Source organism: Tuber melanosporum, assembly GCF_000151645.1.
Source record: "Tuber melanosporum whole genome shotgun sequence assembly, scaffold_183, strain Mel28".
Lineage (NCBI taxonomy): Eukaryota > Fungi > Ascomycota > Pezizomycetes > Pezizales > Tuberaceae > Tuber > Tuber melanosporum.
The window spans coordinates 9,115-33,883 of record NW_003298845.1 but is presented as its reverse complement, the minus strand read 5'-3'; the positions used below and the strand labels follow the sequence as shown (position 1 = coordinate 33,883).

The window sequence follows — 24,769 nt, the reverse complement described above, 5'->3', positions numbered from 1 at the left end:
TCCCAAGAGTGGTGCCGGTGCTGCGGCAGGTATGATAGTCTAGCTGGAAGGCGCAGCAGACCTCCAGCCTCAGGAGTTTCGTGGCAACAGTCAGGAAAAAAAAGCTTGTGAAAATGTGCTAGGTGTGGTTTGACAGAGTGGTAGTCTACAGTAGACCGCCGTACTCGAGTAGAGTAGACCATGATAGCAGCTGTGCGGTAGTCTACGGAGGAGGCCGTTCTTATCGTGGAGCTTCTAACTTTGTAGGTATATGATACCCCCATCCCTCCTTTCCCTCGTCTTTCGGGTTAGGGTGGAGGATGACTTGACATGATAACGGGGCGGTGGCAAAATTGTTGGAATCACGACAATCATTCCAGGTTGACTAGCAAATTTTTCATTCTTTCCCCACTTCTGACTCCGGTGCTCTGTTTCGTTCACTCTATTTTTTCCCTCCCCGTCCGCGAGGAACAGAAGGAATCAATCCAATTGCAGCTTCGCCCGCATTATGATACTTGTATGATATCCGAGTAATAAACAAACTGCATAATGCCGGTGAAACGAACCTTGAACCCATAACAAATGAAATGAAACCAGTCCCAATAATACTATCAAAAGAAGGATATAATAATGAAAATTGCCCAAAGGATGAGATGAAAAAAGGAAGGAGAGTATATCTCCCGGTCGGCAGACAAAATAGTACTAAGACATCGGAGGGTAGAACCAGATATTATTAACCCAAAAGAAAACTGTCCCTCACAACACCCATGCGGCCCATTGTCTCCACTTCCACATACCCGTTTCCCGGTCAAGTATTCGCTTTTGTGTAGAAAATCAAAACCCTTGTAAAGGAATCCATGAGAGAAAGAAAGAAAGAACAGCAAATCTAACGCCTTTCCCGCAGTGGATCACTACCCCGCCGTGACCTCTGCTGCTAGAAGTGGGAAGAAATGAAAGAAGCAAACAACACCAAATACTAAACTCGCCCACGGGAAAGGATAAAGTAGGGAATGGAGAAATAAAACATTCAAGGAAAAATGCCCCGACAAAGGGAGATGCATATAGGGATTCATGTAGCGCCCATCAAACAACGTTGGCCAGCACCGAGGCGTCACCCCCAGCTGCTTCAACAGCTGCCGCAGCAGCAGCGGCGAGCCTTCTTCTCTTCTCCGTAGCCTCCCGTTCTCTCCTGGCCTTGGTTTTGGATGACCCACTTGGCGCTACGCCATTAAGAATTCGTGTTTTGTCTTGAGGTGTGTAGTTGACAAATGCCATTTCTGTCTCTCCCGGTATACACAGGGCCGGTGAGGCACCCGATTTTGCCTGCGAACGCATTGACCCTGCGCTCGCTTTCCTTCGTGAGCATGAGCCAGGCCGCGACGACTTTAGTTTCGGGGGTTTCGACGCTACCAGAGCTGCCGCCGCTGCTGCCGCCGCTGTAACTGGTGGTGAGCCACTTCGGCCGATGGACGGGGTAGGCGGATAACCAATTTCTGGTGTAGGTACTGCAGAGGGGAAATAGAAGTCTGGAGATTCGGGAGGGGAAGGGATTGGGGACGCCGTACTTTGAGGATAGATGCCACTGTCCTCATCGTCGAATGCAGGCGAGGGGGGCTGGTGGATATAAAGTAAGCTCCCGTAAGGAGAATGGCGAGAACCGTCATCGTTGTATCTCGCAACCGTTGAGGCAGATGCTTCCTCATTAGATTGGGACTGAATCATGTTCAATCTCCGGATATCGACCTTGGGAGCTTCACTCCACCAAGACTCAGGCGGCTCGGTCTTGATCGCAGACGTGCCCGAAGACATGGGTAGTTCGAAGGAGTGTTGGGTGAGATTGTTAGGCATCCAGGGGTTATAGTCGATCGACAGGCCGCGAGTCGCCGGTGGCTCATAGAACATAGTGGTATCTGTTGGAGCGCTTGACCGGCGGATCGAGTAGTGGAGGGCTTGCTGCTCATTTACGGTCGAAGGTGTCGATAAGGAGGACATGCTGTGTGGGCGGGCAAGTGTCACTGGGTCGTTGCTGTAGGGCGACGACAGGTTTTCGGCTGATAGACTAAAAGGGGTCTTGATCGAGTATTCCGAGCGGGAGCTCAAGGGTCTCGGCGATATATCTGAAGGAGCGTATCTGGGGATGTTGCTTATGGGTTGTGGCGAAGAGTAAGCAAGAATCTCATCGAAACTCAAGCTGCTATCATTGGGAGTGGTGGCTGCTGTCGAACAGGAAGTGACAGTGGAGGGGGGTGCAGGCGAATGAGTGGACGAAGAGTTGGTTGTACTCGCGGTGGTGTGATGCGGGTGCAGCTGCTGGGCAGTGTCTCCCAACTTTGTGGCAGTCGTCATTGACATTGACAAATAAGCCCTCCTGGCCTGGTGCAGATCACGACTTTTACGGCGCCGAAGGGTGCGAAATTTCTTTTCAACAGGAGCGGGGGTAAAACCTCCAGCGTTGGCACCTATGATCGATTTCTTATGAGAAAGGGAAGTAGAGGGGTGCGAGGAAGGGGTGTAGATTCCTGAAGCCAATGTGCCGCGGCTCGATTCTAGTACCAAAGGCGGGCTCGCAGGGGTGGCAACGGATGCAGAAGTATGGGAAGGAGTAGATATAGTAGGAGTAGTTGATGCTATAGACTCGAATTCCCAATCACAACCAGACTCTCCCTCAGAACATGCACAAGCACGAGCGCGAGCAGAAGTAGAAGTAGCAGAGGAGAGAGGAGGAGAAATAGTGGAAGAAGCACAACGGCAATTTTGACGGTAAGAAGGGGATCTCATGGCCCCTTGGCTAGACAGAGAGTTGCCCTTATAGCGGGCAGAGGTGTGCATGTGCATGATTTTCGTGGGTGCTGAGTGAGTGGCCCGAAGTGGAAGAGGCGGGGCAGCCATTTTTGGAACAGTGTGTGGTGAGGATAATACCGGTAGCGTGAGTGTAGAGAGTGATAGTGAAGGATTTGGGCCTTGCAAGAACTGGTTTGGTGGGACGGCATTATTTGTATCTGTATTAGACTGCTTCCCCAGCCCATCCCTACGATAAAGCTGTAGAGCAGACGAATTCTGCCAAGACCTCCTTGCATGCTGATCGTTCGGACCTGCAGCAAATGGTTTCGCAGTCGGGGTGGTGCTGGTGTTGCCAATCCTCCCGGCAATGCTGTCTGCCCTGTCCTCGTTGCCACAAATGCCCTTCCTATCACTATTGCTACCCTTATTGTCGCTGCCCCCCTTCATGTTGGTCTCGCTACTGTTAGTCTCTGTCCCAATAATTTCCTTGGTATTGTCTTTGCCACTCCCGCAAAGCCTTGTCTCCCCTTCCATCCATCTTCCATTATCACGAAATGGTCCAGATATCGTCCCGGTGGGGGTTGTGGGGCCGCCATCTTCCCCGATCATCACAATTTTCCCCTCAAACTCACAGTCCCCATCTCCCCCAAATCTGACCTCTTCTTCCCTTCCGTGAGAATCCACCACAAAGTCGAATAATGCGTCGTATTGCACATCTTCAGCGAAAAGCCGCACTGCGTCAAAGGTGTTGCCGCCGTTTCCGGAAACATGCATATCGTCTGGCATCCACATACTTTTTCCTGAAAAGAAAAAAAACTTCCTCTTTTCTTGTTCTCCCCGAACCTTATGATTTGATTTGAGGGAGTCTAATTCTCCCAAGCCCCACGTTGCCTTGATTGCGATCGAAACGTTAAAAACTCGCGATAGTCGATTTGGTGGTGGTGGCGTATCACCCTTCTTGGCGCTCGGATCGTTACACTTGAGTGGTGGAACCAATAACCGTAGATAGCTAGCTTCTTGGGTGGGGAGAAAAGAAAAAAAAGGTAATTGATAGCAACACCCCGACCCTCCAGGATTTTTTAGCAGATAAAGAAGGGGTGGAAGGGCTGAGAAATGGTGGGGAAGAGAGAAAGTGAGATTGAGCTCAATAGAAAGGTTTGAGGGTGTGAGCGAGAAAAGGGTAAAAGACTTCTCGGAGAAAATCCCAGTTGCAAGTTATTGACAAAGTACAGTTTTGAGGTTGAGACAGAGATGTCAGTAGGTAACAAGCACTCCTCTTAACAACTTTCGGAAACGAAGGGAATCCAAATACCCCAATCCCAAGAGATGTTTCCAAATTCTGGTATGAAATAAGGGAATATAAAAAGGGTGACTATTCGAAGAGAGAACCCAAAGGAAATGATGCTTCTTATCCTTGCATTTGACCTGCAGTATCACCAGCCTCTTTACTTCCCTGGTTTCCTGTCTATTCGGTCCGCTCACGATAAACCTGGTAAGAAAATCAGATATCTCCTGAGTGCAACCCCGATCAACCAGCCATCCCAGATGTCAGCGAAAGATCACATGCACTGACAAGTATTAAAGTCCATGCCTTGTAGAGGTATCAAACCCTCGTAGCTACCCAACCACTGGTTCGAGCCCCGACATCACCAAAAGTAGGAGGCTCGCGAATGAATGGCCTACATTCCAAATCCACGACCGGTCATCTCTGCATACCCTAGCCTAACTTCAAAATTCCGGAAACCGAAACCAACGGTTCTGCATTCCGTTTGCCTAAGCGAAACCTCCAGGCAAAGCTTGTTTTGAGTAGTGTCAAATAGCGTGGACAAGTAAACGGTCACAATCCTGCCCTCGACCTGCTGATCCGCTGGAGAGCGACACAACAAAAGAATACTCACTATTGCCATACTCGAGTATTGATCTGTTGCCCACACATCCTCCTTGGATCGGTAAAAAGACCCGAGAATGTCTCGCACATTCAGACTACAAAACTCATGTTACCCATTTTTAAATGCCTCGTAACCCTTTTTAATAACATAATCAAAGAAAGGTAAAATGTTTCCCCGAGATTTGCCTGAATAATAGCATTATGTTTGTATCCTAAACGGGTATGTCATGCCCGATCTCATGCGGAGAGGCTAGGAATCTTCGGAGTAACACCTCTAAACGGTTTGCAGAACGGCGCGAAGATTAAACTTTTTTGACCTTTTTGGTATCGACTTCGTGGAGCAGGATACAGATGCAGGTTTTTTTGTCGAAAAGGGCAGAGTGCGGGGCCAGTTGTCCCCCGGTAGAATACAGCATCCGGTTGTGCTTATGGCCGGTCATGCCCAGCATTTGCTGTTAGAGTACTTAGTACTATTGTACAGTACTAGTACCAAGTTCACGACCAGCATGATAGGCGATCCATCATTGAAAACGTGGATGACGCCCACCCAGGCCAAAGGAATTTCTACCGCCAAGAGTAATCGGCTCAGTCCCTAAATTCTCTCTTATCATACTCAAGACAAAGAAAATAAAAGGAGGGGTAGTACGAGTACTAGGGGTCCGGCAGGTTATCGCGCCCCGAAGTCTCCGACCGCTCAGCGGAATGGTGGTCGGTTCGGCCCAGCAGCCCCACGAAGAGATTTCCATACCATACAACAGATAGTCTAATGCCCAAGTATTTGCATTCGCGTCGGCAAATTTGAATGCAACCTACCAGCCCCTCGAATATCAAGAAATGGCGTGTGAGCCAACAAAAGCAACACTCGCGGATGGGAATTTTGCTCGGTTTCCTGATGAATTCCTTGGTATCGGGTACAATATTGAGAGTTCGCTGTGCGAAGGATCAAAAATCTTGCCAACCACGGGTGAAAATGATTCGCAAACAATGTAAACCGACTTGCCTGATAGCGTATTCGCAGTGAGACGCACGTTGTCCAAATATGGGCAATAGTAACAACAACGCCATGGAAGCCAATTGTGTCGGGCACCTGGTGATAAGGCACACAGGGATTAAAAGACCAGTTTGGGTCAAATTGTCCACACACACGCTACATAATGAAACATAGCACCTGTCCTAGACTCTACCAAAAACAGCATTAGGGCTTCGGATTCGAGGGAAAGCAAGGTGCCGAGAAACGGATAATCTCAGCGCCCATAAAGCCATGTGAAAACTTGCTCCATTCCCAAAACGTGGGATATACGTGGCGTTTGAAAGTATCTACACCATCGTTATCTGTCGGGAGCACCATATCCCGTTCGGAGTGAAGAGATGCTCACTCAGAACTAGCAAACGCCGGTGAATGTGGAAGCGGTGATAACGAATGCCAAACGAAGCTTAGGATGGTTTGAGTGAAACGCCGTTGTGGCTGAACTGAAAATTGGGTGGAGGAGCCTTCGGACATGTTCCCTTGTGGAGAGCGCTCACTATCTTTCCTCTTCAAGTTACCGATACAATCAAAGTTGATGATAATGGGGATGCGGTACCGTACTTCACTGTGGGTAACGGGCTGAAGCCCTCCATTGTTAATAATAACCTCGGTGAAAAGTTGCAAGGGCCTCAAAATTAAAGCGGAATTTGGGCTCCACTAAAAGCCTAAGATAACGGTCGAAAGCAGTTCGACAGCAGCGGCTCTGAAAAGCTGCCCATCGGAGTTGCCCACGTTGGGCCGATATGGCTAGCACCTTGTCAACAGCAAATCACTCAATCCACGAGGCCCACAGAAGCCTGCTGTTTCCCCAATTAATCAATAAAGAATACTCGAATAGTTGCACAAATACGGGTCTTGAGGTTCCTAGCTTAGAGGTTGTTGGACAAGCGAAGGGAAATATCTGGCGAATAGCAATGGATAATCAGACGCTATATCGACACAAATTTGTCCTAACTTATCTCCTAGTCTAATGATGCTAATGGTTTAGTTGGTACCATACCATAGGAGTTGAAACTTTCAAAGTAGAGCTACAGGCTGAAAGTTGCCACAATATTCTGGAATAGACGTTTATCTGCCAAGGTCTTTGGTTTGGTGTTTGATTATGGGGCATAAGGTGAACTACCGAACCACTTTGTCAGGAACTATGCTATGATATGACACCTCTTCATGTAGAATTGGGCGGGGGTTAAGGTCACAAATAAAGAGGATGACGCAACCTGCACTAATCCAATTCTATAGCGTCTCTGATGACACCTCCCCCTAGACACCTGTCCCTGAACCATAATGCTGCACTTTGTCCAGGAGCGATAGCCATCGCTGGACTGTCGAATATAATCTTCAGCGCGGGGGCGGGTTCATTCCCTTCGGAACACGGTCGATACCCAGGTCCCCCAGGCTGCTCCACGCTAGAAACCTTCAAGGGGATCTGTCTGTGTCTGAATTGAGTTACCAAACCTCTCCCATTGGAAGCTGATCGTTCTCGAACTATATCTGCAGCATCATCGCCTAGCCATCTCCATTTCTCAACAACCATCCCTTTCCCATATAACCTAGCGTTGTCCTGGCCTCTCACGATCTCCAAAGTATTAAGTTCTCTATTCTTCCTAGAAACGTACCACTTGCCCCGATATTCTGGGCTCGCTTGTGGTAATTGGAACCGGGCCCTTTCTCCTATAGTCGCATGCCAGAGGCCCGCATGCTTCCCCACAACTGAACCTTCTGGCGCGCATGCCCCCTCAGACTCGCCCCCTCCAGGGTATTTCTTTGATGGTCCAATTACCACATCGCCCGGTTCCGGCTCAAGATATCCCGATAAGAAGCGGCGAAACCCGGTTTTCCCTTTCCCACCCGCAGGCTCCACAAAACAAAGCCCCATGCTTTCCGGGCGTTCGGTTTGTCCGGGACGCCACCCCGGTAGTAAAAGTTCGCGAGCAAGAGATTTAACACCTGGCTTGGAAAGTCCGTAAGAACCTAAAGGAAATAGAAGTCGAGAAAGAACGTCCCGATGTAATGTCGATAGATAAAAGGTTTGATCCTTGTTTATATCGATGGAACGGAGCAAGTGGTAGGATTTGGTAGGGATATGATATAGGATATGAGCGTAGTGGCCTGATAGGATAAACTAGTGAGCAGTGCTCAGTAATATACGAATTCAAATTGGAGAAAAGGGAGGGTGCAGAAATTGTTTGTCTAGACCTAGAGAGATACGCTTACCAGTTGCCAACCACCACTTGCTCCCCTTTTCCGTCACCCCTTCCCACCGCCTGCGGAATTCATCTCTCAACCTCTTGATAACAGCGCCGAATTTGATGTGGCGATTACACTCAACGTCCGGATTTGGGGTCTTTCCGCACCGGTACATCTCGAGCATGGGAACGAAAACTTCGCACCAGTACTCCTTTTCAAAGTTCATACATATGGGCTCAGGCAAATCCAGAGCTCTGCAGACATCCTTTACGTCGTTAAATTCCCTCTCTGTGCATTTTAAGGATCCTTCGTTAGATTGTGGTCGAGTCGAGGCGCGATTTCGCCGAGCTCTACCGGGCAGCGATGGCGGCGGCGGGATAGGGTCTGGATTGGCGGAGGGAGACCAATTCGCCATGTAGAACGGTAACAGGTTTTCCCGTGGATGTCCTGAGCGTAATAGGAGCGCAGCTGCCACAGAGGAATCAACCCCAGAAGACATAGCAATGAAGACTATAATAGACAGTCTATCAGCCAATAGTTCAAATAGCTAAAAGGTGTTCATCATAAAATGTCTCAATTGGGATAGGCCGCCTGTAATACCATACTTTTATCATGAGGCGAAACATTCGGTTCCGAATATTCGGCGGCGGAAAAGGGTTGAAAATGCTGTCGTTGGATGGCTGAGATGAAAAACGGAGCTTGCACTGGTTTTCGTGGCTTCGGTTTCAAGCGGAAGAGCCTCAACGAAGTGCGAGTGAGTGTTTGACCATTCATCTGTGATGATGTGTGCTGGCGGATACCAGTGGTGTTATTACTTTGTGGTGTCGGACCAGACCTGTATCACCGAATACCGTACCGTACCAGTACCGTATGCGGATCAAAGTGGTCGAATTGCTGAGAAGGGAACCAGTACCGTACCAGTACCCTAGCTAGGAATTACTCGTACAGTACGGTACTCGAGTATTGATGCGATAGCACACTGTATTGTGTTTATAATATGATACGTTACGGGGTCCTAGAGTTGCACTTTTGTCGGGGAGAGATTCACCATTCTGAAGTTTAAACTGTGGTACCGGTATGGTACAAGTAGTGTTTCGGTCGTTTTTTATTTAAATTTTCTTTTTCTTCTGCCCTCCTTTCTCCCTAAGATGATCCATTAAATTTCGGTGGGGCGCTTGCAAAATGGTAAATGCTGTGGCGCATTTTCATCAGCCACACTCAGGCCAGATTCAAGGGACCCAACCACACCCTCCCCACTCCTGCTGAGTAGGCAAGAGTGGCAAGTCCAGGCTTCCCCCCCCCCAGATGTGCGTCATGGTCCTGCCCTCTTCCCACGCACTTGCCCTGCAAAGATGAATAAAAGGAGGTCACCATAATTGGAATGACTAAGAATTTGGTGGCGGGTGATTTCACGCTGCTTCTCTTCCACCCCCTAAAACTTTGGCCCCTCTTGGAACCCTTCATCTTCTCCTCCTCTCTAACATTGCCTCTCCCCCCAAAAGAAAAATCCCCCCATTTTTTATCAACCGTGAATTCGTCTTGCTGAAGGAGGGGGAATATCGACTCGTCCCTGCTGAACAAATAGCGGGAGAAGAAAAAAGAGACAAAAAGGATAAATCTGGATGTCAGAAAGGGTACTTGCTTCGTGATTCTTCTCCTTACTTTATCATCGCTCCAAGTCTTCCTGAGCTTTTCTCGTGTGTTTGTAAGAACGATCGCGGAGTTCTCTCTCAAAGACGCGACACAAAGCAAGCTGCAAAGCCAACAGGTGGGCAAGCAAACAAAAAGGGCGAGAAGGAAAGGAGGAACAAAAATAACCAACTTTACAAGTTGAAAGAGCGAGAAGGGAAAACCGATATCCGATCAACTCCCTTTTTTTTTTCTCATCCATCCCCTTCCCCTTCCCTGTTTCTTTTCTCTAAACGATACCACCGTGAAGAAGCAACGCGAGTTCTTTTCGTCGGGCTTGCTCATCATCTTCCGACCACAAGTCCTGCGCAACACGCGGGAGAAATAGGTCGCAAATTTGTCCTAAAAAAGGTAGTACCTCTACGGTCGCCGTATTTGGTAATTTCGTGCATTAACCTTCCATTTTTGAAAGTTTTCTACCCGATTAGTACTAGCGTTATCTGCATAGTCGCGACGTTTCTGCAACCCTCCAAACACGAGGTTTCTTTCTTTTTTCCTTCTCTTTTTTATTATTATTTTTATTTCCTCTGAAAAAGAAAAATAAGGCACCAGATAATAGAACTGATAATGGACACCGCGAATGTCAGTAATTCTGGTGGGTTGGTAGGTGCGGCTCTTCGTGGAGGAGTGGCCGACGGTCTGGTTCAAGGTCAGCCTTCTTCCTCGCAGGCTGAGTTTGTGCCATACCAACACCAATTGGTTTTCGGCCCTGGTACCAACGAATACTCCGCCATTCCAGAATCGTTTCCACACACAGAATACAACCCATATCCATCTTCCGAGGCATGGAATGCTCCTTCACAGCCTGCACATCAACAACACGCTCAGCATTATACGTCCCTCGATCCAATGTCCCACTTTGCTCCTCCGCCTCATGCCTTCCCTCAGCAGTTTACACCCCATAACTTTCCAACAAACCAGCATCCCTTTGCAGCTACTGGTGCTGTCACAACGGCCTCTCCTCAAATTGCCACAGGTGCGCTCTCGACTCCTCCCACTGTTGTGGTGGGCGACGTTTGGAGGGAATATCCTCCCGCCGCTGTCACAACAGCCACAAACGGTGCTCGCGGTGCAACTAATACCAAGTCAGCTCCAATTACAGCTGCACGTACCAAACAATCGCATAAACCTCCAAGTATACAGCAGAGCTTTGGACCGAATGTTGTGCGAAACGTAGCGACCTCAACTCCAAATGCAGCAACCCTAACCACAAATGCAATGACTTCAACCACAAATGTAACGACTTCGACCCCAAAAGCAAATGCAGAGACCCGTGTCAAAGGGTGCCCTAATGTAACCGTATGGTCGCCCCATGATCCGTCGCTACAACTCTCTTTGGACTTCCTAAGTATCTCCTCATTTCGCAACAATCCCCTTCCCGATTATCGACCTTCTAACTTTCTTATAGAAATGATATCAAGTGTTGCGCTCGGGGGCGAGCCGTCAGCATCGGTAGGCCCGCCAAAAAAGAACCAGAAAGTAGCCAGTGCTGCGAGTACTACGAAAGCTCAGCCTGTTAAAACAGCCGCGCCTCCCAAATCTAAGCTCCCCGAGGACCCTGTTGAGAAGGTTAGGTATCAGATTGAAGATGCATTGGAGTGCGATGGAGACGATGATATTGAAGACATCCGTAAAGCATCCAAACAGGTTTGGGATGTAATCATCGGGATACGGCCTGAACAGTCTAAGCTGGTTGAAGTAGCTGTACGCGCAATTCTAAAGGTCGGCGATAATCAAATCTTGAGGGCCCTTGGGGAGTCTATCCTATTCTCAATAAGATTGCGAAAGTGGATGACAACCGAGTGGAACAGAGATAGAAATAGTCCTACAGTCTTCTTGATACTAAAGGCAAGTTTCCCATATACTCCATCCACATGGTGAGCCCGTCCCCTTTAACACATCTAACTTGCGTCTAGCTGTTGTATAAGTTCTGCGTATCTGAGGAAGATCTTGAACAATCATCGTGGATCAAGGCTCTAAAAAGTATTGGGTCGAAGTCAGAGGATCCAAAAACAAGGGAAATTTGCATGGCAATCACAAGGAGTGCTAGAGAACGCTCTGCTAAGAGGGAGAGGGAAGAGAAAGCTAAGGAAAAGCAACAGAAGCCCGCGTCATTAGCAGCCTCCTCTTCTCTATCTGACCGCACTAATGATAAAGAGAAGTCTTTGGGGAATGGGGCAGCAGCCAAGAGTGAGGCCAGTAGTAATGTTAATGTTGGCATTAAACGCAAGAGCGAGGACGATGCCAGAGTTGGTCAAAATACTATCAAGAAGATTGCTTTGGGTGAGGGAAAAATCCCCGCTGTGTCGAGCTCCCCAAATCCAAAGACTGGTTTATCTGCCGGTAACTCTAAAAATGCAGCGACACCTACCGCCGAGAAGAAATTGACTACAAGTACTGCAACTTCCACTAGCGCAAATGGTTCTTCTGCATCTGCCAAGCCGAAAACCACTACTTCCGGCTTTTTTAAGTCTCTCCAGGGCAACCGTCCAGCCATTGTCACAAAGTTCGTTGATTCCCCTCCCTTGGTTACTTCGCGTGAAGCCTTCCGTTTCTGGCCAAAGATCTGCAATTATTAACTTGTCACGTGACCCAATAGGCCTGCTGAAAAGAAATCCACCCCCAACCCTGAATCCACCCCCAGCACATTCACTAGTATTTTCGACCAGCTTGTCCGCCAACAAAAGGAAGGCACTACCGGACTAAGGCCTGATTCTGATTCTAAGAAACGTGAGGCCGATGAAGACCAAAACGGCTCCAACAAGAAGGTCAGAAAGAAGAAGACTGTCCGGTGGAAGACCGGGGAGGATCTTGCTAGGGTCAAGGTTATCGAGTGGGTTGAGCCAGAAGGAGAATACTATGGAGGCAGTAGCGGACACGAAAATCATGAATATGGAAATGCCAGGAATTTTGATGTGGAAGAAGGTAGGGAAGCGTTGGCTGCCCTCAAGAATCGAAATTTCTTGGAAGATGAGGAGGATCTGCTCGATTGGTACCAGCCATTATGTGGGTGACCCTATTGCACCCCGAATCGGATTTCGTTTTTATCTGACATCATCTAGCTATCGACTTTGGCGATCTCAATCATGCCTCCACCTCCGCAGATAATGCCATCAGTCGTGGAGGGAAGAAGGAGATTATTAGCGAGGAAGCTAAAATTCAGTCAAAACGCGAACTTCAAACCTTGTCGGCGCTTTATACCTCTCCGGCTGCCATCCCATATTCCCCTCGAGAACCCGATTCCAACAGTGACGGTTCTCAGGAATTCGGTCAGCAGCCAACTATCATTCCATTACCGGATCGTCTAAAGGTACGCATATTTCCTCAAATTTTATCAATAATTGGCATCCATCCCATACTGATTCATTTCCAAGCCTCCAACCGGCCTCGAGAATTCGTTTGGCTCTGTTCAGCTGAACCCACAGCCTGCTGCCGTTGCTGACATCTCATCGATACTCTCCGCTATTAACAATTTTCAACAGCCAGCACAGAGCCAAACTCAAGCTACCGCCAATAGTATTCTAGCCCAAATACAGGCAATTACCCAAAGCCAACAGCAACCTGCTGTACCACCTTCTGTGCCATTCACACAGCCCGTAGCTCAGCAAATTGCGCAAGCTGCACCTGCGCCAGCCCAACAACCTGACCTTGGCTCCATACTTATGGCACTTGGGCCTAACTCCAGCCAACAGCAGCAAGCTGGTACCTCTTTGCTGCAGAATCTAGTGCAACAAGGCTCAGCTGCCCAAGGAGGCACCTCCGCTGCTCTAACTAATATTCTAGCACAGATGTCGTCTAACCCAACAGCCTTCTCTTTTGGCCAAACTATCCCAAATACGTATGACACTTCTAATTCCCAAACATGGCCTACATACGAACCGCAATTTCACCAACCATATGGGAGCACCCCCAACCACTCTAACCAATCCTCGTGGGCTACGGGTAGTGGAACTGACGAGTTTGGACGCACCCTACGTGAGGGCGACCGAGAAAAGGAGGGCAGAGGCGGCAAAGATGTTCGTGGTGCGTTGAGAGAAGCAACCGGCTGGGACGAGAGAAAATCAGAGGTCGAACGTCACAACGGGAGCGGGAATAATGGGAATAATGGGAATGAGCCTACTCGTGGAGGATGGAGTGGTGGTAAACATAAGAAGGTAAAGAGGCCCCGCAGATAACTCTTGCATACTCTCATAGCCCCCCTGAATTACATGGCACATACCTATACCCAAATGCTTTCTTTGAATGGTAAACGAGAAGTTTGATCATTTATTTTTTAAAAAAAAGAAAGGAGAAAAGAAAAGGCTTGGCTTCAACAGGCATGTAAGCATCGCCATGTCCTGCCTGGCCCTGTAGTCACGCCCAGCTAGAGTTGCAGATATTGCAGCATTTCTCCCTCCTTTCCCTCTTTGAAGGGTTTGGGGGAAACAAAAGACCTCCTTATGGGGGAGAGTAACTACCGTTGAAAATTATTTCAACAGTAGGTACTCGATAGGGAAAATTGGGCAAGAGAATCCCCGCCCAATGCCCCTTGAATCCCACAATGATTCGGTCATAATTTAGTGCCCCGTGCCTTTGTCCTGTTTTGTTCCCTTTTCACCCAATTTTTTTATTCGTTTATGCCCACCTTGCCTTGAAAGAAACGGTTGAGTTGATATATTATTTTTATTATTATAGGAAAAGAAACCGGCAAAGGTTGCCTGTCTCTTTTTCCAGAAAGGGAATTGCAAGAACGGCGATGGCTGCCGATTTTCCCACGACAAAGGAGGTGGAGGAGGGTCGGGGGGTGGAAAACGGCGGGGCGGCGGCAGCGGTGGTGGTGCTGGAACCGCGGGTTGGCCATCATCTATGGAGATGGAATATTAATTATTTTTTGGATATTCCGCGTGGCGAATCCTCTATCGATTGAAACCCTTTTTTATACCTGGCGAACTCCTGCCCTTCCCTCCCTATCAAAGGCAGGGCGAAAATGCACTAAAAAATGTCAACACGCGCCACGCATGCGTGACATATTACCGGACAAAAAACATCTTCTCAGCATTTCTCAAATCCTTTTATCTACTTAAGCCCTACATCCTTATATATCCTTTTCCTACTCGCTACCCTTAACACATTCCTGCTTTCATCAATTTTGTTTTCTATATTTTCTCTATTTCCTGTCACCAGACAAAAAAGTTACTCCTTTCCTTCCTTTCTTTCATAGTTCCTCCCTTCGCAAAGGAGTTGTAAAATAGTATCTTATGACGGCTTTCCCTTTTTTAATTTTCTCATCTCAAGTTAGTCTTTATTTATTCATCTTTTTCCTTTTCCCCCTCCGCTTCCCCTTTGGTATCCCACTTTTATCTCATCTAGCCCTGTATAGATTAATCTGGATTTTCCTTGTAGGAGTTTTGGGGATTGATTAATTGATTAATTGAGGATATTGTTTCGCCGCTTTCCCGGGGACGTGATTGCGGTTGCTATGATTTACCTCTCCACCCAAGTCTCTGTAGGAGAGGGAGAGGGGAGGGAGGCGTGGGTGTATTGTTTATGGCGATCTTGTGGTTATTCAATTGTGATATCTGTGTTTGGAATTAGGGGTGGTTGTTGAATATGATACGGGCAGATATAATACAAGTCTTTTTTTTTTTTTTTCCCTACCAAGACTTGTTATCCTACATTGTAATTCGATCGATTCTCGACTCGTTGTGTTCGTGACCTCAACAAAGTATCCTGAAGGACGATTTGATTTGCTATCCAAACACCAGTCCCTAACGCATCAGATAGATAGATGCCTTGCTCAGGAGCTCCTCTGAGTTACTTTAAACAGTTTGAGGCCACACACAACTAGCAAATAGTGTCTGAGATTACCACAATCACTTCCCGAGGAAAAAGCTTCGCCGCGACCAAATGCCGTTAGAACGTATTGATTTGCCATGTTACCTGTACGAGTACAGTACAGGTACTCGTACCGGCACTCGTAACAACTAGAGTATGAGCTAAATAATGAGCTAGTATAGGTTATCCATAGAGAATCCTTCGAGGCTCTTATTTCCCGCCCTTGCTCGCTCATCCTTCCCCCGCCTCCCTTTTCAGCGGCCAACTGCGAGAACTGCGAGGTTTGTTGGGATAGCGCACACCACTCGGCAACCCCTACAAAGTACGGGGCAGTATTGCTACTATAATAGTGTACGGTGAGAACTCTTGAAATACACCATCTCTCCCAGCTCTGATGTTTCGATTCAGAGACAAAAACTCCTGAGAAGGGTTAGCATTTTCCTGACAGCGTATGATATCAACCCACCAGGAGAAGTGTTGAATCTCATCAACTCGTTTTCGCGATCCCGTTGGCCTGCCAAACTAAACCTATCGTGGGTTGTCGCACTGATTCCGGCTGGTATTATAATCGGATACCGTAAGAACTAGAATGATTGAACCTCACGCTAGGACGTTGGGGTTTGCCTCTCCTAGTAAGGTCTGCTATATATTTTTTTCTTTTTTATTTGTCTCAGCGGAGGGGCTGAAAGCATTTCCCTCTTCAGGGGGATTCGCCTCCCTTTGTCCAAAGAGGGGAATTCCGGACGTCTTAGCGTGAAGTTCAAAAATTATCCCAGCTCTTACCATACGATAGCCGATTCCAAGGGTTCTTACGGCACTTTTATGAGGATACAGATTGATGCCTGTAAGGGCCCAGTCCCTACAACGCTAGGGGTAAAACATCATGCTTAAAGAAACCTTTACAGGCGCTATATCCTCATAACCCCAGACATACCCTCACAGATCAGAACTCGTTTGCCGGGGTTGATAAACTGTTGGATATCGTCATCCAGCTTACGCTTGTTGCGTTGGAGAGGTGTCTGTATGTCGTGCGTGGTATTGCATTCACAAGGGAATTTCTACGGACAGTATTTAAGGGACCTGTTATCCCTCGGTGAAACCCAAGGAAAGTCACCTTTACCACTCGTGCCCGCACACTTTTGCCCCCTACTAACCCCGATTTACAACATAGACAAAGGGCGAGCCGGACCGGAGAGCCGACGCGGCCCGCGCTTCTACTATACTCGTACAGTACAGTACTTGCAAGAGCCACCACTCTAGCGCGTGCTCACTATCGAACCTACTCATACCAGTCCCCTTTTGTCCGCCCAACAAAGCCTCGTTGGGGTTGAGAAAAGTTGAAGTGGGGGATTCCATTTCAAGCTACCGTACCGGTATGTGAGAAAAGAGATGTTCCATCCCTGCCCGCACCGTAGTGTTGCGGCTTTCTTGGATAGCTTGCGGGGGGGGGGGGAAAGATTGCTGCTTGGTAAATTTACAAGGGGTTATTAATAAAAGTCTAGATTAGCGTTTGCTTTTTCCCATGGGTCTCCTCCCAACAGCCAATCAATTTATCAGATTGTGGTGATAGGGTTGATATTCAAGGCTAGCGGCTATTGGCTTCGCGAACCTCACCGTTGGACTTGGGTGGTACTTGTATACGACACTTGAAGCAGGGTTTTTTTATTTTATTTTATTTTTTATCCTTCACAGAAAAACTGATAGGTAGACTACAGGGTTGGGGGCACGATAGCGTTCCAATCAGTTAAACTAACCGAGACCCGGTACCAGAACTGGAGAACTTGCTGCTGTTCACTAAACATTTGCAAGGGTGAGTGAAGGAAATGGAAATGGAAAAATCTTCCCCTTGGATCGGGCGGATGGGTTAAGTGGATTAGTCACTCAGTATGGCATCATAGGTGGGGCGCTCGAGTATGGAAGTGCTTTCGTGCTCTTCGACATAATTCAGCACGAGCGCGAGCCCCGGAGCTGCGCTTTGGTGTGGGGATTTTTCAATCGAAAAGAGAAACACTCGTATTTATCTATAAGGCAAGTATATCTACAGTAGTAGCATTGTAACGTTACACGAGCAGATACAAATGTTGAGGGATAGCAAGTGGTCATAGGACCGTTCTGATGAATACCCCGCTAACATTTGCTGCTAGCTACGGTAGGATTCATATGCATGTTCGATAGGGAAACTTCAACTTTATGATATTGTAGGTGATACCGATGTGTGGGTCCGACAATTTGCCATCGAGCAAGATTCTTCTTGTTGGCCCACAGGTTGCGATATCTAAACCTGGATCCTCGGTACTTGAGCGCGATAAAGCTGCTAGCGAGTGAGCTAACCACATTCCATGAGGCGTTCTGCATGAAACATCTAGTTGGGCCAAATAGTAAGACCCAGATTACCCATAAGACGTTGGAAGAAGAATCCTTGCAGAACCCACTCTTCTCGAGATCTCTTTTCGATCGATGCTTGCCCCACCGGAAGGAGAAGGTCTCAACAACTTTGCCATTCTTCTTCTACCCCGCGCGAGGACCCCGATTCGCCCACCGTCACGATTGACCGACAGTGGTGGCGAAAAGTGACATTAATGATATGGGACGTGGGATTGTATTGCGCACACAAGGGTATGTTTTTTTTTTCCCAGGATAATGATAAACATCCTGGCCTTTGAAATTACCAGCCGAGGCGTGAGTTTTTTGGTAAAGCACTTGTGTCACAATGCTAGCACCTTAAATGGACCTCTTCCGCCCGTCGATAGGCATTCTGTAGCGAGAAGGATAAGTCGGCGAAATCGAATACGGAACTAGGTAAGAATGAAGACATAGGTGTTTTTTTTTGGGGGGGGGAGGGGGGATCACTAACGGAAATACAGTAGGCAACAACCTCCGAAATCCCTAGAGAGAAAAATGACTTCAGCGGGAGTGACCCCAACAAGCCTCCCCGACAAAGGGAAAGAGCTTTCAGAAGGGGTCCAGGAGTCACGGATTTCTGGAAGTGACCCGGAACTAATGGAGGATAGAGAGGGGGGCGAGGATACGGTGCTTGATGCGAAAATTGAGAGAATCTATAGGTGAGATCTCCGCGATTCTTGATGATAGAAACTCTCGTCTGGATACTGGTACTAACATTTTTGATAGAAAGCTCGACCTTCGGATAGTACCTGGTAACCTCAAGTTCACTCGTACAACGCGAAAGGAAGCAAAACTAACGTTTCATTAGCATTCTGGGTCCTCTACTTTTTATGCGCAGCAATAAGGTCCAATGTCGGCCTCTCACTAACGATGAACTCCAAGGAAAAGCATTCCTTGTCTGATCGCCTGAAATTAACCCCTCACGAGATCAGTACGGGCCTCGCACTCTTCTATGTTTGCTACGTCCTTTTTGATCTACCGGCGAACCTGATAATGACAAGGCTGAGCCCGCACGTCTGGATGTCTAGAATTGTCATTGGTGTGGGAATCGTGGGCAGTTGTCACGCAGCACTGAGCGCTGAATGGAACTTCTAGTAAGTCACCATCATATCTTCATCGAAACCATTAGGACAAATGGCTAATACTGGATGAAAATAACAGTCTCCTCCGTGTTCTCTTGGGGATTGTCATCGCGGGCATGTGGCCCGGAATGGCCTACTACCTAACCCTATTCTACCCACCCTCGCGCACGGGAAAGCGCATAGGTCAATACTTCACTGCGGCCCAAGTCTCCGCGGCAGTTGTGGGTCTTGTAAGCGCCGGGTTCCAAAAAATGGACGGATACGGTGGCCTAACAGGCTTCGAATGGATGTTCCTGCTCTACGGTCTTGTGGCCGTTATTGATGGAATAGTCATCCTCTGGTGGTTGCCAGACAGACCGAGAGCCCCAGGAACACACGTCCAGCCAACCGGCTGGAGGCGCTATATCCCGGCCTCGCAGCCCGCACTCAAGGGTGAAGATGCGAGGGTTCACTATGAGGACTTGACGAGGGTGTACCACAGCAAACCGTGGGGTGTGAAGGATCTTGTCAAGATCTTGAGGGACTGGAGATTGTACCCGTTGACAATCATGTACTTTGGTGTTGTCGGCGTCGGGATTGGCGTGCAGAATTTCGGAACGCTAATCATTCGAGCGACCAATCCTAAGCTAACCAGTGTTGAGCTGTCACTGCTGTTCTCCCCAATTTGGGTTTGCGACCTTATCGCCATTCTGCTGGTCACGCCGATCAGCGACCGCTTCCATCACTACCGCGCTCTGTTCTTTAGTGTCCCCGTGTGCATCCAGATCTCTGGATTGTTGGTAACTACATATGCCGGTGGTCCGGATAACCCCTGGCCGAGATATGTTGGTCTCTTGATGGTGGGATTCGGATTAGGCCCTACAGTACCAATCTGCATGACCTGGACAAAGTACCCCCCTCCGTTTTGTTATACATTCACATCTTTCACTCGGACTAACAAAACCCAGCGAGATCTTCCAACGCCGCCACGGCGAAGTCGGCGTAGCCGCTGCCTCGGCATTGGTCTCTGGCCTGGGAAACCTTGGATCCGTAACAACCGTACCTTCCCATCCCCCCCTCTGTCCATATTGACCATACTAATAAATTATAAGACCTACGCACTCTACACCGGTTGGGACTCGGATAACAGGAAAGGCCCACACCAGTTCCGCAAGTCAAACCTGGTCATGATCGGGATCCTGTGCACGAGTATATTGTCCGCTGTCACGATGGGTTTGTTAATGAAGTTTGTGGATGGGAAGAAGACGCCGGAGGAGCAGGGCGCTGTTATGGACCGTGCGGCGAGGAGGGAGTTGAGGGGACAGAGGGGGTTTGGGAGGATTAAAGGTGGGGGTTAAGTTAGATGTGGGGTTTGTTACTAGAAGTACCCATGCTCGGACAGATGGGTTGTGCGGGGACGGAAAGGGTGTTTTTAGCTGGGGTAATGAAGTATAGGTGACTGGATTGCTAAAAAGGTGCTATGCTGTGCGTGCGATGTGTGAATGCTGAGCAGCCAGGATTGGGAATCTGCGAGGGATAAGCCGAGGCTTCCGGTCTCATTCATCCATTCCCTTTGCATATACCATTAAACCACACAGCACATCCCACTCCCACTCCCACCACTCTTAAGCACGTGCACACACGTGCCATAACATCCCATTCCTCCCTCCTATCATACCAATCCACTTGTCAGCACCTGCCTTCTATGAGTAGACTTACACATAGCCCTAGCCACCCCCACCCGTAAGCACCACACCACACCACACCATCGCTCACCATGCAGTAACGCAAGCTTTAATATCTACCGGTACGTTTCCACCGGACCTCCCCCCACTTTTCCACCTATTTCCGTCCCAGCCGTGGGTGTCACCATACCACTACAAATACTCACAATGACAGCACCGGACTCGGCGGAGGATAAAAAATAAATGGGATCGATCCGGCTTGATTTTTTTCCGAAAACCCCGCCGGTGAATGAATAGTACCGGTATAATGGTCCCGCTCCCTTCGGGTCTGTTTGAAGCATATCCAGGGCGTAGTTTACTACTGAATGATCAAGGAATGGTAATGAAGGGATGTATGTAGACTATTGGGCGGTTTGTTATTGTCGTGCTCGTTTCAATCGGTTCGCAGAACACACCATCCGTTTTCTTTTACGATAATAATAAAGAGGTGATCAATGAGAACCCCCACCTGGAGCAAACGACGATGCTTCCTCCGGAATCTTCATCTTCTAGCGTTGGAGATGGTGGCATCTGCCGCTGAGGCTTATCCTGTGCGGCCGTCTCTTTTGTTGGGTGGTTCGGGTGTCTACGTGCGGCCCATGAGAATGGGTTTTGATGCTCCGGGTGCGATGAACAGGGCTCTTCACTTCGTTCGGGGGATGGGACTGTGTACCATTATCTCTCGTGATCCTCTTTATCCACCCCAAATGGTGGAATAACCAAATTATTATTAATAAACAGTACTCGAGTGACACTTCATGACTAGTATCCAACGGCATGTCCATCCCCCCTCATATCACTCCCTGCAGACCAGACCCTCGTCTTGCCATCGCCGTCCTCCTTATCCAATCGGCACCTGATCACCTGCCCCCGTCCAAAAATTGCTCTATACCACCCCCTTACAACCGCAACTTCATGCCCCATCCCCGCCAACCCATCCATAATCCCATAATCCCGCTCCTCTCCCTCCCCCCCCGCCGCCCCCTGCTCGATGCTAACCCCCTCCACCCTCGGATCGTACGGCTTCCCCACGCTGATCCTCGGCGCGTCAACCGCCTGCTGCGGATTCATTCCCCAGACCAGCAAGTTCAGGAATACCTGCAGGTGACCCTGCGGCTGCATGAACCCGCCCATCACGCCAAAGACGGCGTCTAGGTTGTTGGCCGTGTCTGTGATGAGGGAGGGTATGATGGTGTGGTAGGGCCGCTTGCGCGGTGCCAGGACGTTCGGGTGCGCTGGGTGCAGGGAGAAGCCGCAGCCGCGGTTTTGTAGGACGAAGCCGCAGTTTTTAGGGACTATGCCAGAGCCGAAGCCACCATAATTGGAGCTGGGGGGGGTGTTAGTTGGACGTGCGATATGGAGTGAGGAAAAGTGGGGTGGGAGGGAACTTTATAAAGCTGCAGCCGTTGCCGTGCTTATCCGTTACGGAAAAGTAGACTGTGTCACAGGATTGGAATGCGGGGGTTCCATGTGAGATGTTGTCATTGCGCTTGTCTGGGTCGAAGAGTTTTGCGCGTTCCGCTAGGTATGCCTATTCCTATTAGCCATCCCATCAAAACCTATCTCGAAGACAGAACAGCACCTTATCAATTAACCCCTCCGTCGGCACCTTCTCCACCTGCGGGTCCGCAATCCAGTGCCGCCCATCACTGAACGCGATGCGCAAAACTTCGATAAGCACATGTAAGTACTCGGTGGAATTATGCTTCCAGTGGCACTCCTTCTCCTTGCCAAAGTCCGGAACGACCCCCTCCTTCTGCAAGCTCTCCAAAATGCCCAGCGCCATGAGCGCCACGAGTCCCTGCCCGTTCGGTGTACACTCCCAAAGCCTGTACCCGCCATACTCCATGAACACGGGCTGCACAATCTCGCTCCCGGTCTCGCCATGGTTCTTGAGGTCCTCCAGCTCCATGACCCCACCGCGGGCCTTCATCACATCGACGATAGCCTGCGCCACGCGCCCCTCATAGAAGCCCTTCTTCCCGTACCGGATGAGCTCACGGAAGGTCTCGGCGAGGTGCGGCATTCGGACTATTTCGCCTTCTTTGGGTGCGCGGGTTCCGCTCTTCAGGACTTCGGCATAGTTCGGTGACGCGACTTTCAAGTGCTCCACCTCCTGTGCCCACATCACGCTGCTCATCAGCGATATCGGCGCGCCTTCTTCGGCCAGGCGAATGCCCTCTTCGAGTGCTCCTGCCAGCCCGATTTTTCCGGATCCGAAGGTCTCGAGGACATCCACCCATGCCGCCGCCGCACCGGGAACAGTTACAGCGTGGACATGAGTCATCGGGATGCCACCCTCGCCGTCCATCGGGGCATTAGTTGCCGGTTCGGGAGGCATGGAGAGGTCGGAGCGGGCTCTGCTTAAAGTAAGTGCTGCCGGTGCTCGGCCGGAGCCGTTGAGCCCGCGGATGGACTTGGTCGCGGCATCGTAGTAGAGGCAGAACACGTCACCACCAATTCCAGAACTCGCGGGTTCTGTGACGTTTAGGGCTGCTGCGACGGCTACGGCTGCATCCTATCTTGCCATCAGCAAGAGGAGGGAGGGGGGGAGGGAAGGGAATGGAAAGGGTACAGCAGCATTCCCCCCATCTCTAAGAATCTTAATGCCGGCCTGCGCAGCCAACGGTTGCGAACAAGCCACGATCCCGTTCGCGCTCTGCACCACCGATCGTCGAGACGGAAAGACGCAATAGGGATCATCCATACCCGCCGTTATTCGTTCGGTTACGGGGTCCGCCACTGTTGTATCTCTGTCTGTCGGCATTTTTTTCTTTTCACACGGTTTACCAATTGATATTTGGTGGGCGAGCAAATGAGAGAAGTGGGATGGAAGACTCGACATACCGAGTATATATACACACTCTCTCTCTGCCTTGCCCTCCTCGCCAGCTGTTCAGAATGAACACACGCATCTAAGCAAGCCATGGGAAACCAGAATTGGACTAGCTCCAGTATACTCACCCCAACATGGAAATCGCCAAGGGTCGTTCATAGGGGAGTTTATCAGGTCCGGGGCACGGTCCGCCAGGCCAAGACAGCCTCCATTCGAGTAAAGAGTTTAGGGAACATACCGGAGGATTGTCCCTCCCCCACCTGGGGGGTTATGTACGGGTCGTACAGTACTCGTACGGTAAAGTACGGTATCATACCCACCTAGAAAGTGCCTCGTCCTTGAATACTTCTCCGAAGACAACAATAGCAAATTTTCAAAGAGGAATATGGAGCCCAAATCCTGCTATCAATGGCAACATAGATACTCGAGTAGACTCTGCCCGAGCATGACACCGGTATTCCTGAATCCCAGGAACGCAATTGGGCTAGGCCTAGGCCGTTATTCAACCTTTGTTACCCGAGCTAACCCGTGCCCCGCTTCCCTAATCGATAGAGCCAGCAGCACAACCTCAACCATCTGCAGTATCATTAGACTACGAGCCATAGCACAAGTACGATACCCAATCGCAATACCGCACACGCAAGGCGAACATGCGGCATTGCGGGGGAAGCGGCGAAGAAGAGGTTTCGATCCGAAGAGCGGACTGCACGGCGGTGGCGTGAAGCAGGTCCGCTCTTGTTGGCTGGAATCCACCGGCATGCTGTTTCTGGGCACATAATTTATATTATGCAGCATCGAGCAGGTTACAGCCTCCTCGCCTTGAGAGGGTACGGTACCGTATGGTAGGATTTTCCTCTAATTAGCAAAATGGTTTTAAATCATAAGTTAGAACTAGTACTTGTAGAGCCCCCCTTCTCATCCACAGTCATGCAGGAAGTCGTTGTTATAGAGCTAGAATTGAAGATGTTGCACATAAGTTATGTACAGTACCAGTATTCGCTGAATGGTCCCCGCTGCAACATGATCCCGGTTGCCGTCTTGGATTGTCAATAAAACGGGAACAGGATTAAAAAAAGGTCTTAATTACGAAATTGTCAGTGAAACCACCTCTACAGTAAAGCCCCTTCTCCCAAACGTTGATGGCCCAGAATGACCCAGATTCTCCAAGAACTCGGTGGCATGGGGCGGTAGGTTGACGTTTGTGGACAGGACCGTCATTGCACAATGCGTAGCGACAAATTTTGGCACTTGCGCTCGGGTCAGCCTGGCACAGTATAGTACTGGACCACTGGTACGAGGCTGTAGACAAAAATCACCACTAGTGATCATTCACCAAAACCACAACCACCATACCAATATTAGCTGAAAATGACCCCTACT

General features: G+C 49.2%; 4 protein-coding genes; 1 reads left to right on the top strand and 3 right to left on the bottom strand.

Annotated features, from left to right (window-relative positions):
- Window positions 1-585: 585 nt before the first annotated feature.
- GSTUM_00003666001 (uncharacterized protein) lies at window positions 586-2,757 on the bottom strand (the record flags this gene model as incomplete). XM_002837316.2 has 1 exon in its annotated part: window positions 586-2,757. The coding sequence occupies one exon, from the start codon at window positions 2,755-2,757 to the stop codon at window positions 1,063-1,065; it is 1,695 nt and encodes a 564-aa protein (XP_002837362.1). The 3' UTR covers window positions 586-1,062.
- A 1,207-nt stretch (window positions 2,758-3,964) lies between these two features.
- Window positions 3,965-8,636, bottom strand: GSTUM_00003665001 (uncharacterized protein; the record flags this gene model as incomplete). XM_002837315.2 has 9 exons in its annotated part: window positions 3,965-4,556; window positions 4,659-5,212; window positions 5,295-5,578; window positions 5,645-5,965; window positions 6,025-6,576; window positions 6,676-6,794; window positions 6,893-7,784; window positions 7,890-8,372; window positions 8,468-8,636. 3 exons carry the CDS (start codon window positions 8,634-8,636, stop codon window positions 6,898-6,900), a joined length of 1,539 nt encoding a protein of 512 aa, XP_002837361.1. The 3' UTR covers window positions 3,965-4,556; window positions 4,659-5,212; window positions 5,295-5,578; window positions 5,645-5,965; window positions 6,025-6,576; window positions 6,676-6,794; window positions 6,893-6,897.
- Window positions 8,637-10,118: 1,482 nt separating this feature from the next.
- On the top strand, window positions 10,119-20,303 carry GSTUM_00003664001 (uncharacterized protein; the record flags this gene model as incomplete). XM_002837314.2 has 14 exons in its annotated part: window positions 10,119-10,527; window positions 10,642-10,899; window positions 10,960-11,381; window positions 11,468-12,057; window positions 12,151-12,557; window positions 12,614-12,861; window positions 12,926-13,691; window positions 18,140-18,164; window positions 18,230-18,427; window positions 18,495-18,520; window positions 18,577-18,862; window positions 18,930-19,739; window positions 19,798-19,888; window positions 19,942-20,303. 14 exons carry the CDS (start codon window positions 10,119-10,121, stop codon window positions 20,185-20,187), a joined length of 4,782 nt encoding a protein of 1,593 aa, XP_002837360.1. The 3' UTR covers window positions 20,188-20,303.
- A 943-nt stretch (window positions 20,304-21,246) lies between these two features.
- Window positions 21,247-23,260, bottom strand: GSTUM_00003663001 (uncharacterized protein; the record flags this gene model as incomplete). XM_002837313.2 has 4 exons in its annotated part: window positions 21,247-21,880; window positions 21,942-22,084; window positions 22,136-23,071; window positions 23,129-23,260. 4 exons carry the CDS (start codon window positions 23,258-23,260, stop codon window positions 21,316-21,318), a joined length of 1,776 nt encoding a protein of 591 aa, XP_002837359.1. The 3' UTR covers window positions 21,247-21,315.
- Window positions 23,261-24,769: the final 1,509 nt, after the last annotated feature.